General features: G+C 47.4%; 2 protein-coding genes across 2 annotated transcripts in view; both read right to left on the bottom strand.

Annotated features, from left to right (window-relative positions):
• The window catches only part of LOC112415372 (cytochrome P450 2F5-like), a 37,482-nt gene that overhangs the window by 17,388 nt on the left and 2,884 nt on the right, over positions 1-17,210 (bottom strand). Inside the window, 3 exon segments of the mRNA XM_024768299.1 lie at positions 9,113-9,259; positions 10,134-10,299; positions 10,589-10,690. Coding sequence (XP_024624067.1) covers positions 9,113-9,259; positions 10,134-10,299; positions 10,589-10,690 — 415 coding nt within the window.
• Positions 5,592-7,440, bottom strand: LOC112415251 (cytochrome P450 2A13-like). Its single transcript, XM_024768127.1, is given in 4 exon segments — positions 5,592-5,818; positions 6,345-6,477; positions 7,027-7,214; positions 7,364-7,440. Coding segments are annotated over 3 exon segments (432 nt in total). The 5' UTR covers positions 7,144-7,214; positions 7,364-7,440; the 3' UTR covers positions 5,592-5,636.

Here is a 17,210-nt window from a genome sequence, read left to right as displayed (position 1 = left end):
TGAGTGTGGGTCATGGGGGGGTTACTAATTGCTGAGTATGGTCTGTTTTTACTTATTATTATTTTTTAGATTTAATTTTTAAAATTGAAGCATAGGGACTTCCCTAGAGGTCCAATGGTTAAGACTCCGTGCTTCCACTGCAGGGGGCACGGGTTCGATTCCTGGTTGGAGTAACTAAGATCCTGCATGCTGCTCCGCAAGGCCAAACAAACAAAAATATTGAAGTGTAGTTGATTTACGATGTGTTAATTTCTGCTGTACAGCAAAGTGATTCCGTTATACATATATATACATTCTTTTTTTTTTTCTTTTTCTTACTCCCTCCCCGTGTCCTCAAGTCCATTCTCTAGTAGGTCTGCGTCTTTATTCCTGTCCTGCCCATAGGTTCTTCAGGTTGTGTAATAGTATGATAAGTTGGTGTATTACTCTTTTTATATATTGATGGATTTAATTTGCTAATATTTTGTTGAGAATTTTTGTATCTATATTCATGAGGGATGTTGGTCTGTAACTTTCTTTTCTGTACTATCATTGTCTTGTTTTGGCATCGGGGAAATACTGGCTTCATAGAATAAGTTGAGAAGTGTTTCCTTATTTTCTGTTTTCTGGAACAGATTGTGGAGAAGGATGCTATGTAGCTAATATACACTGTGTTGGATATTACACGTCAAAGCCTCGTTTTTAATTTATTTATTTGGCTGTGTTGGGTCTTAGTTGCGGCACTCGGGATCTTTCGTTGCAGCGTGCGGGCTCCAGAGTGCACGGGCTCAGTAGTTGGGATGCGCCGGCTTAGCTGCCCCTCCGTATGTGGGATCTTAGTTCCCCGACCAGGGATCGAACATGCGTGCCCTGCATTGGAAGGCAGATTCTTAACCACTGGACCACGAAGGAAGTCCCAAAGCCTCATGTTTTTTTTTTTGGTTTTTGCCCTCCTGGCATTGTCAGAGAATGTAGGTATTACAAATAAATGGATTTTCCATATAACTGGAACTGATCTTTTCAATAGCAAATGGGAAAAAAAATTTTTTTTTAACTGAGGTATAATTGACATACATTATATTAGATTCAGGTGTACAACATAATGATTTGTATATTTTGTGAAATGATCACCACAGTAAGTCTAGTTAACATCTGTCATATACGTAGAATTTTTTTCTTGTAATGAGAACTAAAAAAAATAAAATCACTTTTAACGTAAAAGCCACATTTTAATACTTTGTTTTGTGGTAACTTTTTGGGAACCCTGTGAACCATTTTTTCTCCATTTCCTGCTGGATCCTGCTGGACCGTTAGGGGGAGAATGGAATCTTGGTAGAGGAACAAGGGGTTCTTTCCTTCCTGTTTGCTTGTTATTCTGTGAATATTACCACAGCAACAGTCCTTCACTTCAGCGGAAAGGGCAGAAAAAGAATTCTAGGCAGAGGGAACAGTCAGTGCAAATGCCTGGAGACATAAATAATCCATGCACAGTAATAGATGTTTGGTGAGCTTGGGGAATAGGATCTGTTTAGTGACATGTGATGAGAAACGAGATTGGGAGAGGCTAGAAAGGGTCTTGGAGACTAGCCCAGGGAGTTTGGAATTTCTCCTTTAAGCTTTTGTTCTTCAAACTGAAGGTCATAACCCATTAATGATTCATGAGCAGCTTGAAGGGCTGCAACAAGCATTTAAAAAATAATAAAACAAAAGAGAAGAGAAGACTCTCTCTATCAGACTGCCTCTCATGAGTAAAAAAGCGCTGCTCCAGCTATACAGATATCCGTATGCACGTGTGCGTACAGGTTTGCATGCGTCCTGGGAGCAGCCACATGTGGAACAACCTGAACTTGAGTCAGGGGTGATGTGACATCTAAATTCCCATCCTTCTACCTCCTTTCTCTGAAATATTTCTTCTGAGAATCACCCCCTTCCTCCAGAGTTCCTCTGGGGGCAGGGGCTCCATCTGAATCATCTCTGGAACCTCAAGAGAGGCACACTGGAATCCAACTCTTTCATCCAAATCTGCCTTTGTCATGTCCTAATGGTGTTACTTTGAGCAGATTCTTTTTTTTTTTTTGTAGACAAGAATGTCTTCTTCTTTTTTTAAAAAAATAAATTTATTTATTTTAGTTTTGGCTGTGTTGGGTCTTTGTTGCTGCGCACGGGCTTTCTCTAGCTGAGGCGAGCGGGGGCTACTCTTCGTTGGTGTGCGCGGGCTTCTCGTTGCAGTGGCTTCTCTTGTTGCGGAGCACAGGAGCTAGAGCACAGGCTCAGTAGTTGTGGCGCACGGGCTTAGTTGCTCCGCGGCATGTGGGATCTTCCCGGACCAGGGCTCGAACCCGTGTCCCCTGCATTGGCAGGCGGATTCTTAACCACTGCGCCACCAGGGAAGCCCTAGGCAGATTCTTTAACCTTCCTCTGAGTCCGTGTGCTCATTTGTAACAAGGATCATCATAGACTCACCTCGCAGACACTTTATTTGGTTGAACGAGTGCATGCATAAGTGGTGTTATGGATTGAACTGTCAAGAAGGTACTCTAAAGTCGGAACTCCCAGTACCTCAGAATGTGATCTTATTTGGAAAAAGAATCACTGAAGATATAATTAGTTAAGATGAAGTCATCTTGGAGTATGACTGGTATGCTTACAAAAAGATGGCCAGTAAAAAAGAACAAAATAATGTCATTTGCAGCAACATGGATGGACCTAGAGATGATCATACTAAGTGAAGTAAGTCAGACAGAGAAAGACAAATACCGTATGATATCGCTTATATGTGGAATCTAAAAAACATGGTACAAATGAACTTATTTACAAAACAGAAATAGAGTCACAGATGTGGAAAAGAAACTTATGGTTACCAGGGGGAAAAGGGGAGAGGGATAAATTGGGAGATTGGGATTGACATATACACACTACTATATGTAAAATAGATAACTAGTAAGAACCTACTGTATAGCACAGGGAACTCTACTCAGTACTCTGTATTGACCTATATGGGGAAAGAATCTAAAAAAGAGTGGATGTATGTATATGTATAACTGATCCACTTTTTTCTACACCTGAAACTAACACAACATTGTAAATCAACTATACTCCCATAAAATTAAAAAAAAAAAGATGGCCATGTGAAGAGAGACAAACACAGGGACGACACCATGTGATGACAAAGACAGAGTTTGGAATGACACAGCTGCAAGCCAAGTAACTCCAAAGACCAAGAGCTGCAAACCACCAGAAGCTAAGAAGAGGCAAGGAAGGATTCCCCTACAGCTTTCGGAGGGAGCATGGCCCCGCTGACACCTTGATGTTGGATCTAGCTTGCAGAACTCTGAGACAATACATTTCTGTTGGTGTAAGCCACCCAGCTCGTGGTACTTTGGTCTGGCAGTTCTAGGAAACTCACACAAGGGGCCCAGCACAGTGTCTGGCACATAGCAGGCACTCCACACATGCTACTTGTGCCTGTCATTATGGCAAGAGCAGGACTCTTGTTTTGGTAGAAGAGAGTAGTGAAAAACAAGCTACCCAGAAACATCACCACTGTCACCCTCCCATTCCTGCAGCCACTGAGTTTTAAAGCTCAACACCAGGCTATGTTTCAATCTTCAAATAATTCCTGTGAGGAAGGAGACAGATGAGAGACTCAGGAAGGCCCAAAGAGTTAGCAGCAAAGCCTGGACCAGAATCCAGGGCTCCTGTTAACATCTCCGCCCCAGCACTGTCTCTTTGCTGGGCTGGGTCACTGGTTCTTCCAGAGCAACAGAGCTGAGACTGCCCTATCTGGACAGGTGAGATCGAGGCATTGGTGGCTAGAAGGTGACTTCTCTTGGCACCTTTGGTAATGCCTTGATGGACTCCTGCTTTTCCCTTTTCGGGTGTAAGTTTGAGGACTCTGGAGATTAATACTTGTTCTCTCTTCCCTCTCGTCTCCCTTCTTGCTGGGCAAAGACTTACTAGCCACTCTATCTTCCCCTGGAGGTATGCCTCATTGGCAGAACCCAGCTAGTTCCAGCCCCTCCTTTCCTCTCTTGACTCTTTCTCAGAAGGAACTTTCAGCTTGGAGATCTGACGTTTGCCACCAGAGGGGCTGGGAACGCAGTTCCCAAGGATATGGCTAAAGGAAACTCTGATGTTAAAATTCTAAGCATCAAGAGTTCCAAGCATCAGTAATTCAAATGTTCGGAGTCTAAGGTTCTGGGAATCCGAGATTCCAAGATTATGAATTGTGGACTCTGCAGTTCCAAGATTCGACCGTTGAGTTATGCCACAATTCTAAGATTCCCCCAGGTGAGCTTTCTAGAAACCTCTTAAAGTGACATGCACAGGAATGGATAAAGTTTGATTCTGACTCTGAATTGTTGAATAGTGTGTTTGTCATAATAAAGAGTGTGACCCTGTGGATCCTTATTTCCCTCCAATGAGTAGGAAGCAGCTAATTTGTGGAAACCGAGTTGCCAAACACAGATCATGGGAATTGAGAAACTTGAGAATCATAGCCTATTACGAAACTTGCAGGGCTCAAAGGACCAGATTTCCTCTCACTTGACCCCAATCACTGGTCCTTCAAGTGTGGCAGGTTTTGTGGATGCAGGGCTCTGCATAGCATTTAGATCTAAGGTGAGATCTAACTCTAGATCTAACACAAAGATCTACAGCTGATGTGTATGAATGTTCAGATCGCGCAACGCTGAAGGATGCCACCTCTAAGGGAACATGCGCTAACTTATCTGAGAGTAAGCAGGTGATTCAGACCCTCACAGATCCCAGATCCATCAGAGAGAGCCCCACCTTCAGAAACTCATAGGAAATGTGACTTCCTGTATACACTCAGGAGAACATGCAATCATATACTCGAACGCCTGTACGCACACACGCGCACACACAGACATGGCTGTGCTGCTACCAAACTTCTCCTGGCATTTTCTCTGAAAGTGTTTCTCTCTCCCACCCATTTCATTAAGAAGTCTGACTCCTGTCCCCAGGCCTGACTCTGATCGGATACAGTAGCCTTATCTGGTGGTGGGCACGAAATATGCTCTGGCATCCAAAGTGTGCATGAGTGTGCAAGGGTGTGGGCAAGTGTGTAGTGAAGCCAGGTCAGCTGCCTGTCAGGGCTCTGGAAAAAGTCTCCTGGACAGAGCTGCTCAGGTTGTGTAATAGTATGATAAGTTGTTGTTTTTTCACTTGAGGAAGGGGTGCTTTTTAAGAATCTCCCTAAATGACTGTGGGCTAAGTATGGCCATCCCTATACAGATCTGTGTTCATGTACTTGCTGAGTACTTACTTGTGTTCTGTGGGACCTCAGATAGAGACTTAAACTCTCTGGACCTCATCTTTGTTACCTGTAAGATGGGCATGAATACTGTTCCCCGTGACATAGGTTTGTGAGCGTTAAGTGAGGTGAGTATATGACGCTTTTAGCATAGAGCTGACACAGTGTACTTGCTCCATAAATAATATCTGTTATTGTTACTATTCAAAGTATAGTATAAGGTTTCTTTTCCTCTCAACCCACCTCTAGCAAGGTGAACAGAGTCCGTTTGTTTCTTCCTCTCCTATCCACCTGACCCCCATCATCATCCCCCCATCCTTAGCCCTGCCCCTCCCTCCCCCATTTGCTCCTCCCACCAGCCCCACCCTGGCACAGCCCTGGCTCACCGGGGCAGGAAGCTCATGGTGTAGTTTTGTGGGATGGTGACAAAGCCCACGTGTTCGGGGGACACGTCGATGTCCTGGGGCGACTGTGGGGACTTGAAGCGGAAGTTCTGCATGATGGTGGTGAGGAAGAGAAAGAGCTCCATTCTAGCCAGGCCTTCTCCAAAACAGTACCGCTTTCCTGAAGGAATGGGGGGAGGCATGGAGGTGAGGCTTGTTTTCATTGCTACCTTGACCCCACTACCGACCGACCCCCGGCTGTATTCTCCCAGGGAGGATGGGCTGGAATCTCGAGGCCTGAGAGACTTTCAGAGAAGTTGCTACTCCTCTCTGAGCCTGTTTCCCTAGAACATGGGGTGGGGTGAAGCAAAACGGGCTGTAGCAATGGGAACTTTAGGTGCCCCTTCTCCTCAAATACACACTCAAATATGGCTGCTGTGCCATCGCCCTTCTAGGAATCTGAAGAATTTAAGTGACCTTGGACAAATCTCTGACTCACTCTGGGCCATGATATCCCCTATCTCTGAAATGGGTACGATCATCCCTTTTCTTTTGCCTGGGCCCAGGTTCTTGGGAGTTATGGGGGTTGCAGCTGGTTGGCTCCAAGGTATATGGTAAGAGGGACTTCCAAGTTGGAGAAAGATACTAGGTTACACCTTAGAGATGAAGGAGGCCCCTGTTGGTGTTGGCTTGGCAGTGTGTCTTACCGATGGAGAAGGGCACAAAAGCATTAAACTGCCCCTTCTCATCCAGGAAGTGCTGGGGATTGAAATTTCGCGGGTTGGAGAAGAACTTGGGGTCTCTCAGCATGCAACCCAGCATAGGGAAGACTTTGGTGCCCTGGCTGGGAGGAGGGAGGGGACTTTTATAAGGTGGAGTGGGGGATGGGTGTGCTGAAAGCACCTGGGGATGGAGGGGGAATTTGTGTGACCTTGGTGAAGGGAAGTGGGAGGCATGGGAGTTGGGGTCCTCTGAGGGAGGAGCTTTGGGGGACATGAGATTCATCGTCCCGAGACAGGAAGTTTGGCAGCCATGGGGTTCCCGTCCCCTGAGAAGGGAAGTTTGAGGAACATGGGCTCTGTGTCTCCTGGGGCAGAAGTTTTCACAGACATGCAGTTCATGTCTCCCAAGGCAGGAGGTTGGGGGAACAAGGAGGTTATGTCTCTTGAGACAAGAATTTTGGGGGGGACATAGTGTTCATATTCCCTGAGGCAAGAGGTCTGGGGAGATATGGGATTCAGGAGTCTCTGAGTGGGAAGGTGGAAGGGACATGGTAGTTGGGACAGTCTTTGAGGGAGTGGATCAGGGGCTGGGAAGCTTCTAGGGGGAACGGAGTGCGGGGTCACAGGGAGTGGGTTGAAGATCCCTTTAGGCTGGGTGGGGCAGCACCTTGGAGAGGAGGAAGTCTTGAAACTCGGTATCCTTGGTGATTCTGTGGGCCGGGCCCATGGGGATCATGTCTCAGAATCTCTGGATCCCGTGGATCACCGCCTCTGTGTAGGGCATCTTGGCTCCATCCTTGAACTTGGGCTGATGGCTCTTGCCAATCACGTGGTCAATCTCCTCATGGGTTTTGGCTTAGGGAGGAGGGGGAACGTGTTTAGCTATTGTGAGGACTCAGGGCAGGGATGACCGTCCAAGTAGGTACAACATGCATGACATCCACGTGTGGCATGGACATAAAACATTCAGGCCGTAGGCGCTGTTGGTGCAGGGTCTTGCTCACCTGGTCCTGCCAAAGTCACCTGGGAGGTGCAAGGGGAGAGTCTTGGGGGATGGTCTGGAGGAGCAGGCAGTGGGCACTTGGTTGGTTCAGTGTGCGCCCTGGCAGGTATTTCGTCACTGAGTAGAACATCTCACAGAGCTGAGGGTGGGGAGAGAGGAAGGGAAGGGAAGGACAGCTGTCAGTGCTCAGGACCCAATGGGAGTCGGACCTGTCGCAGGGCAAGGAAGGCACTGGGTTAAAGGCACCTACACAGATGTTTAGGTATTTCGATGGGGCTGGATGGGAATAGATATCTAAGTTTTCACATGAGTTAAGTGTGAGGGACCCTGTCCAGGAATTAAAGTGAGATGGACTGGGACACATATCCAGGTTTCAGACGTTCAGGTGATGCTGGATTGGAGCATACATCTGGTGTTCATATATTCAGGTGAGGTTGGGTTGGGAGACACCTGTCCAGGTGCTTAGCTATTTAGGTGGGACTTGGAAGGGGGGGTCACCTAAGTGTTTAGGCATTCAGGTGGTCTCAGTTGGAAACAACTGTGTGGATACTTAGGGAATCTGGATTGGGGGCTTCTGTACAGGTGTTAAGGTATTAAAGTGGGGCTGCTGTGCAGGTGTTAAAGCGGGGAGATACCTGTTCAGGTGTTCATATATTCAAATGGGCCAATAGGGGGCACTTCTGTAGGTATTTGAGTGAGCTGGGCTGGAAGACACTTATTTGGGTGTTTGGGGAACAATCTGTCCAGGCATTTACATGTTTAGGGGTCTTGGTTTGGGGTACCTGTCTAAATGTTGAGATATTTAAGCGAGCTGGGTAGGGGGCACTGTCTAGATATTCTAGTGGGCTGGTTTGGGACACCTGTGTAGGTAACAAATGATTTTGGTGGGCTGAATTTTCCGGCACCACGTGTTCAGGTAGTCAGGAAGTGGGCTGAGGTGATCTCTTGTCCAGGTGTTAAGAAATTCAGATGGAAAGATAGAATATCTTAAAAGGGAACATCTGTTAGATATTAAGGTAAGTTGGGGTGAGGACACCTGCACTGGTGAGAAGAGAAAGCTGGGTTGAGCACATATATCTTGCCTGCAGTGTCTATTTGTTTTCATTCTTTTTTTTTTGGTGGGGGGAGCATCTTTTGAGATATCCAGGTGTGCTTGGAGACTGAGTATTGGCCACCTGTCCCGGGTTCTGGTGCAACAGTTCAGTTGTCTGAGAGTGGGGGGCTGGTTTTGAGGGGATCCTGTCTGTTGGAGGATGGGAGTTTGGGGCACCTGTCTTGGTGTGGAGGGACAGTTGGCAGGTTGAGGTAGAGGCATGGTAGAGCCAGGCTGGGACAGGTTACCTGGCCGGTAGACGTAGCTGTGAACTGGAAGCTTCCCGGCATCATACACAGCAGTGATAGGAACTCTTTGTTCTCACAGTCAAAGCGGCCCCCGAAGACGATGGAGCTGATGACACTGGAGACGGTTCGGCTCAGGAAGAAGGTGGGATCGAGGAAGGCGCCTGGGGGATGGGGTGGGGTTAGGGAGAGACAGGGATTTGGGGGAGAGTCAGCTTGGCGGTCTGATGCCAGTCTGCGAATTTGAGGAGGGCGCGGAAGTGCTGAGCCAGACTTCCAGCCTCAGACCCCAGAGCTGGGAGGCCGGACGCCTTCGCCCAACCTGGACCCCTTCCGGGGCCAGGATGCGTGTGTCGGTGCGGGCTGTCTTCCTCCTCCTCCCCCTCGCACTCTCCGGGGTCCCCCCACTCACCGTGCGTGCCGCGGCAGGCCTCGATGAGGAAGTCCACCTCCCCCTGGATGCGCTCCTCGATGCCGCGCTTGCCCACGCCCAAGTCCCGCAGTACGGTGATGGAGAAGCGCCGGAGGTGCTGGGCGCGCTCCCAGCTGCCGAACGCCAAGCTTGCAGAGGGGGCGTAGGAGTCGGGGCGGGGCAGGCCCAGACCAGCCGCCTGGCCCGGAGAGCGAGAGAAAGGTGGGCAGAGAGAGAGCAAGTGGGAGAGAGAGCGGGGAGGAGAGGGGTGGGGAGGGAGGGGGTGGGCGGGGGAGAAAGAGAGAGACAGAGACAGAGAGAGACATACAACTCAGAGAAATGCAGAAAGAGGTAGAGACCAAGTTGCAAGAACAGAATCAGAAGGTGAGAGGCAGGAAAGATACACTGAGAAAAGAGATACAGAGACACTCACAGGAAGAGAAAGAGACAGAGGAGGGAAGGAGGGGAAGTGAGATACTTGGAGATCTGGGAGGTGGATATAACAATTGTGAAGGATTCTAAAACTGAACTGGAGAAGAGAGAAAAATAAGGAGAGAGAAACAGAGAGGGTCTGGGAGGAGGAGAGACTGTTACCAGGAGATGGAGGCATGGGGATTTTGAAACAGAAATAATGTGAGATTCTAAGACTAAGAAAGAAGAGAGAGAGGGAAGGAGAGAGAAGCCTGGGGAAGCACAGAAGTTGAAAAGGAGAAAAAGACAAAAAGGCATAAGGAGATAGAGGACCAGGGTTCCAAAGCAGAAGTTCCAAGAGCTCCTAAGAGATACAGAGAAAGAAGAGACATCTAGTGAAAGAGAACAGGGAGATAGGGGAGAGAGAGGCAGGGAGAAACGGAGATGCAGAAATGCTAAGACAAATGAGAGACAGAGGGGGCGGCAACCATGAATAGGAATGGGGACAGAGAATGCCAGAGGAAGTCAGATAGAGAAGGCTGGGGACACTGAAGCCATCAAGTCTGCCTGACCACACCCCCCTGCCCCACCCCTGCTCTGAGGTCCCCCTCCCCATAGCCTTTGAAGAGCCAGTTGAAGTTAGCCTGCTTGCCTCATCCACTGAATGCCTCAGCCTGGTCCACCAGAGCCTCTGTCACAGTGTCATATCCACACAGCACCACGACCCGCCAGGGCCCCAGGTGGACTGTGGACACAGGGCCATAGCACTCGCTGACCTGATGGAGGTGAGTGCGAGTGGTTAGAGCAGCCTCTACTCTGAACTGGCCCTGCACCCAGTTCTCACATCCCGAGATGCATTTCCCTACAGGTTCTGATGGTCAAGGAGCTGGACATCCCAAGATGTGGTCTTTCCTGGCCAGGACCCTGACACTGAATCTTTAAAGCTCCCCTTTCCTTTCCTGTGACTCTGGTCCAACATTGTCAATTCCCAGCCACAAAGCCCCAACCAAACTGGGCAGGCCACCACCCCTGTCCCATCCCACGCATCTCTCTGCCTTGGGACACCTTCATGAAGGAGTTGTACATCTGTTTGGTGTTCGGCTGCAGGTGGTTCCCGACGAAGGGCAAAGGGGTGGGTCCAGGAGGCAGCGTCCCCTCGAGCTTCCTCTACCGCCAGACAGACATCAAGACCAGTATAGTCAGACAGGCCAGCAAAGCCGCAGGAAGCAGCCCTGAGGCCAGCATGGTGGCACTGGGGGTGACAGTCAGTTGGTGATGTCTGGGATGGTTTGCTTTTATACTACCTGGGAGAGAAGGGCCGACTTTGGTCCTGATTACATAATTGTCTCATTTCACCTCCCAACTATACCCCCCACTATGCTCCCCACCTAGCTTGGGACAGAGCCAGCAAGGAAGGAGGAGGGGGACCTCAGATCAGATTAACAGAGAGTGGGCCCCGATATGGAATTTGTGGTTCCCTCGGGAGGGACTACCCTAGGCTGTGGAGGGCAGTTGATAAGTTCCAGAGTTGAAGATTTTGGAATATTTGCTTGGGGGAGCCCCTGAGCTTTGGATTTGGGGTCTCAGAGTGAGAAGGGATCCCAAAGTGGTGGATTTTGGGGTCTTGGGAAAGAAACATTCAAAGATCTGGATATAAGGGTATTAGAATGAAACAGGATGTGTGGCTGTGGATTGGGGGGTCTTTTGGTGAGGAGAGATGTAGGCTGAAGGGTCTCATAGTGGGGGGAGATTCCAGGGAATGGGTTTGAGGGTCTTGAGGTGAGAAAGGACCCCGGGCTGTGCATGTGGTGTTCCTGGGAGGAGAGTCCAGCTGGATCATGGAATCTGACCCCAGATGTTGATCTGCTTTTACTCTGGACACAATGCTGCCTCTTGATTCCCAAAATTCTCATTGGAACCTCAAAGTGAGGTCAGGATAGGGGTCATAGAACTGACTATCTGTGGTTGGGCAAGAGGTAGAAGACCATAGCTGCACTTCCATGGAACTTCCCACAGAACTGGAGAAGAGTAACTCACGGTCTCAGCTGGCAGAGGGACTGGCCAGGGCTTGGAAATAGTAATAAACACCAATATGATACTGAAAAATCCCAGCTGTCTCAAGGATTAGAATTTACAGAGAGCCCCAGTGGTTCCCTACCCAGATCCTCAGGGAAGCCCTCTACATTGATTGTATCATTTCCATTATTATTATTTATTATTGATGTTTCCCATTTTACATGTGGGTATACTGAGGACAGAAAACAGAGAGTGGGCAAGGGGCACACGTGTGAACCCTTTCTCTCCTGCTCTGCACTCACTTCCCCTTCCTGCGATTGGGTTTCCGCACCAGTGGAAAGGGAGTATTTGGGAAGAGAAAGTTGTATTTGAGGGTGTGTGAAGTCCCCGTTAGGCGTGATTCCTGGTGTGTCAGGGCTGTTATTAGCAGGCAGAGAGAACTATGTCAGGAGAGATTTGGGTAAACTCCAGTGTCGGGAACAGAGAGGGGCTCTAGTATGCTGAAAGTGGGAGTAGAGAAAAGAGGAGTGGTCCTGCTCTTTCTCCCTCACTGACATTTTTCCTTAATAATGTTGGTTACCCCTGGTAAACACCAACTGTGAAGACTAAGCCCAGGTATGTGTGGTGTGATCCAAGAACAAAGAACAAGGTAAACTCAAAGGGCCAACACTGCCGGAACAAAGAGTTACAGGACCCCTGTCACTTATGCATCTTTGTGCTGTGCGTGTTGGTGCATAAGTGAGTATCCATGCCTCTTTATGGCTATATGTGCACATCTGTGTGAGTGCCTTACAGGATGTGAATGTGTCCATTGCCTGAATGCATGCCAACCTGCCTGTGGGTAACATGAGTACATGCTTTGGCATATATGTCTGTTGGGGGATTATTTACATGTGTGTCTCTGGGTCCAACACGTAGACTGTGCATTCACATCCATGTGTGCGCATGTACAACTTGTGACTATACATAAGTGTGTGGGTGTTTGTGTGTGTGTATTCTGGTGTGGTATGTTGGCATGCGGGCCATGTTGTGAACATGGGAATTTCTGAGATCTGCTTGTTCCTGTCTGTGTTTGGATTCCAAGAGACCTGGCCCAGCTCCATTTCCCTAAGTCTTTATTGATTTTGTTACAATATTGCTTCTGTTTTATGTTTTGGCTTTTTAGCTGGTGAGGCATGTGGAATCTTACCTCCCCCGCCAGGGATCGAACCCACACCCCCTGCATTGGAAGGTGAACACTTAACCACTGGATAGCCAGGGAAGTCCCTCCATTTCCCTCCTTAAAAAAAAAAAGCAAATAGTTCCCTTATTTTTCAGGATATTACCTCCTTCAGTCTTCAAGGGTCATACTAAGCAGAAAAACTTCCGTAGGACAGATGTGTCCTGAGAACATTCTGAGGTAGGTCACTCCCATTGGATCAACTTCTTCTCAGAAAATTCTCTTTCCCACAATATTATCCCCAGGCTCTTAAGCCTTTTAATAGAGGCATTCAACCAGTGTTTACCGAACCCACTACTTCATGCCAGCTTGTGCTGGGTGATGTTGAGAGCACAGGGGTGACCAAGACAGCCCTGGGACCTGCCCTCATGGAGCTCTCACTCCAGAGGGGGAGACAGATCAGTCACCAGGCAATGACAGCTCAGAATGGATAGTGCTGGGTTGAGGAGGCACAGGCAGAGGGGTCAAGGTCAAGATGGGGCGGGCACAGGCAGAAAGGTCAAGGTCAAGATGGCGGGGCTCAGGGCTGGGACACCCGATTCAACCTTGTAGCTTCTGGGTAAACCACTAGAGGGATCAGTAGGAATTTTCCCATGGAAGGATAGGGAGAGTTGGGAGGGAGAGTTCCAGGCAGAGGAATCAGCTTGTATAAAGGCCAGAGGCCCGTGGAGCATGGTTGAGAGCTTGTTAGAGCACAGAGATTTGGGGCCATGTTCACTGGTGAGTCTGGAGCCATGAGCAGGTGTCCGATCTGGTGGACCATATGCAACTGGGTTGGGGGAGTTTGGACTCTGTCCTGAAGCTACAGGGAGTCACAGAAGGCTTTTAAGCAGGGGAACAAAATGGTCAGATTTTTGTTTCAGAAAGATTCTTCAGAGTTTTGGAGATGAGACCATAAGCCGAGAGACGAGGAAGTGACTTCTACAGGTGAGAGAGGACAGGACCATGGAGATGGGGAGAGAGGGTGGGTTGGAGAAAGATACGGAAGGAAGAACTAATTCTTACTTGGTTCTATGTTGACTTTGCTGTGGTGAGGGAGGAGGCTAGCGTTGGGGAGAGATGGTAGTGTTGTTTATTGGTTTGGGGACACAGGTCAAGGGCAGGTCTGAGGCAAGAGAAAACGAGCTCAACTTTGGACATGTTGAACCATGGCATAGTCCCTGCTCTTAGGGGTTTCTTAGGCTAGTGGGAGAGCAGACCCGGATAAATTAAAGTCCTCAATGATGCCATTAGTTTTAATTAGTAATTATTAGTAATAAATTACTACTTACGGTTGAGGATTGGGAAGGCCTGGTAGGGGAGGTATCATTTGAACTGGGTCTTGTGGGATGAGTTCACAGGTAAGGGAAGAGAGCAGGGCGGTCCAAGCCAGGTCTTAGATATGTGAGATGGATGGAACAGAACAGGTATCTTTCACAGTAACACCTCCCCGTTCCCTGTCCCAACCTTATCAACTCTCTATCCTCTACCCCCTAGCTTGACCCAAAACTCTTAGGAGAAACCTGGCTCATGCCCACAAGTGTGCCTGAAATGTATGATGCTGTCCAAATGAGAATCTTTTTTTAAAAATTGAACTGAAATTTATACACCATAAAATGTTCAGCAGCATTTGGTACATTCACCGTGTTGAGAAACCACCATCTCTAACTAGTTCCAACAAATTTCCAAATGAGATTTTTTTTTTTTTTTTTTTTTTTTTTTTTTTTGGCCACACCGTGCGGCTTGTGGGATCTTAGTTCTCTGACCAGGGACTGAACCCGCACCCTTGGCAGTGAAAGCATGGAGTCCTAACCATTGAACAACCAGGGAATTCCCCAAATGAGAATCTTAAGTTAGCCTTCTTGTTTTAAATTTAAATCTTGATAGCCTGTGGTTTTTGAAAAACTTCCTTGTAAGCCTGAAATAAAACATTCCAAAATGTTACAAATGTATATTTAAAAGGTCTCTTAATAGGGAGGAGACTTGACCTTTTATTGTTTTTGTATTCTTTGGAACATTAACCAAAGACCTGCTCAACCAGTGTTACCATCCAGGCTATTGGCAGTGAAATGATGAGTGAGCCTGGAGAACAAGGGGTTTGGTCAGGGAGTGAGATGTTTGTGTTTCAGATTTCAGTGATGACAAGGATTAGGGTAGGGCTGGTGGGAGTGTTGGCTGGAATTAGTGAGGCCAAAGAAGAGAACACAGTCAAGTTTCCTTTTCTCTGATTGTTTGGACAGCCATGGCCACTGAAGAGGCTCCTTCTCAGAAGAATGTCAGGTCTTGGAGTAGAGAGAGGGGGGAAAGTTTGCTAGATGACAGAGATGAAGGAGGCAGACTCAAAAAAGAAAGAATTTTTATAAGTGGATGGAGTGGTCATACTCTAGACGTGCTCTGAGGAGTTTCTGATTCCGGTTATGGTTGAGTAGCTTCTATAGGGACAAGTATCCTGAAAATAACAGCTATAAACTCAGAATAAAACATTAAAATAAACCCCAATTCCCTGAAATTGCTGAAAAGTGAATAAAGCAGGCAGATACTGAAGGGAGCTAGAGGAAGAGAATTTCCTGTTTATTATACATTTTGGCCTGAAGGCAAGCCATGGAAGGTGCTGTGGAGGTGGCTAAAACACAGATAGAAACATTGGAATTTTTCTGACTTGAAGAACCAGAGGACAGAGTTTAGGGTGATTATAACACCTGGTGGTAGTGGTGGTAGAATCTCAAAAAAGGAGAGAGACAGAGAGGGGGAGCCCCAAATTCTATGTATAAACTCTGTCCAAATTTCTGACTGATTGTTGACCTATTTATGTGCTGGAAAACTCCAAGTGGTGTCAGCCAAGCCTAAAAGAACTGAAATAAGATTTCAGAGCTGAGCCTTTGAGCTCAGTCAAATTTAACTGCTCCCTGAAAACAAAACAAAATAAATCAATATTCTTCAGCAGAACATAACAGAATCCAGAGTCTTTACAATGTACCACTTGCAACATCCAGGATAAAATCCAAAATTACTAGGCATATGAAGATACAGGAAAATATAACCATACTCGAGAAAAGGAAATTGATGGAGAACAACCCTAGCATGACCCTAATGTTGGAATTTAGCAGACAAAATTTTAAAAACACCCGTTATGTCTGTGCTCAAGGGTGTCAAAATGGTATTGAGACATAAGAGGTATTGACCCTAGTTCTGACCCTGAGACTCATTGGAGGTGGTTGAATGAGTAACTTTCATTGGAGAGAGTGTTAGAAAAGCTATGCTATTAAGAGGAGAGACTATTCAGAGTAGGACCGGGAAATGGAAAAAAAATTTGGACACGTGGTTCATTTATTTAGCAACTATTAATAGAACACCTGTTAAAGTGGCCAAGATGGCAGAGCAGGAAGACCCTGAGCGCACCTCATCCCACAGGCCCACCAAAATTACAACTATTTACAGAGCAAGTGTTGATGATAAAGACCTGAAAACTAGCAGAAAAGATCTTCTACAACTAAAGGTATAAAGAAGGAACCACAATGACATGGGTAGGAAGGGCAGAGATGCTGCATAGTCAAGACCTATACCCCCAGGTGGTCAACCCACAAACAGGAGGACAATTACAATTGTAGAGGTTCCTGCCAAGGACCGAGGGGTTCCAAACCCCACATTGGGCTCCCCAGCCAGGGAGTCCTGCCGCAGGAAGATGAGCCCCCAGAGCATTTGACTTTGAAGGCCAGTGGGGGTTATTTTCAGGAGCCAAGTCTTGAGCCATGGCCAAAGTTTCTGGCTTTTTTTTTTTTTTGCGGTACGCGGGCCTCTCACTGTTGTGGCCTCTCCCGTTGCGGAGCACAGGCTCCGGCCGCGCAGGCTCAGCGGCCATGGCGCACTGGCCCAGCCGCTCCGCGGCATGTGGGATCTTCCCAGACCGGGGCACGAACCCGTGTCCCCTGCATCGGCAGGCAGACTCTCAACCACTGTGCCACCAGGGAAGCCCATCTGGTTTTTTTTTTTTAAAGCCACTCAGTTTGTGATACTTTGATATGGTACCTAGGAAACTACCTGTCTTAGCAAGCTAATACATCCATTAACAGAAAAATGGATAAGCAAAATATGGTATATCCATACAATTGAATTGTATTCAGCCATAAAAAGGAATAAAGTACTGATACATACTGTCACTAGCAGGAACCTTGAAAACATTATGCTAGGCAAAAGAAGCCAGTCACAAAAGATCACATATTGCATGATTCCATTTATATGAAAGTCAAGAACAGAGAAGCTATAGAGATAGAAAGTAGATTAGTTGTTGCTTAGGGTGGAGGTGGGGTGACAGAGCAGGGGAGTGACACCTAGAAGGTATGAGGTTTATTTTTGAGGTGATGAAAACGTTCCAAAATCGACGGCAGTGATGATTGCACCTATCTATGAATGTATCAAAAAACATTTTTTTTTTTTTTTTTTTTTTTGTTTACGCGGGCCTCTCCCCGCCGTGGC

The sequence above is a fragment of the Neophocaena asiaeorientalis genome, unplaced genomic scaffold (assembly GCF_003031525.2).
Source record: "Neophocaena asiaeorientalis asiaeorientalis breed wild unplaced genomic scaffold, Neophocaena_asiaeorientalis_V1.1 scaffold629, whole genome shotgun sequence".
Classification (NCBI taxonomy): domain Eukaryota; kingdom Metazoa; phylum Chordata; class Mammalia; order Artiodactyla; family Phocoenidae; genus Neophocaena; species Neophocaena asiaeorientalis.
This window is presented reverse-complemented; position numbering and strand designations above follow the sequence as displayed.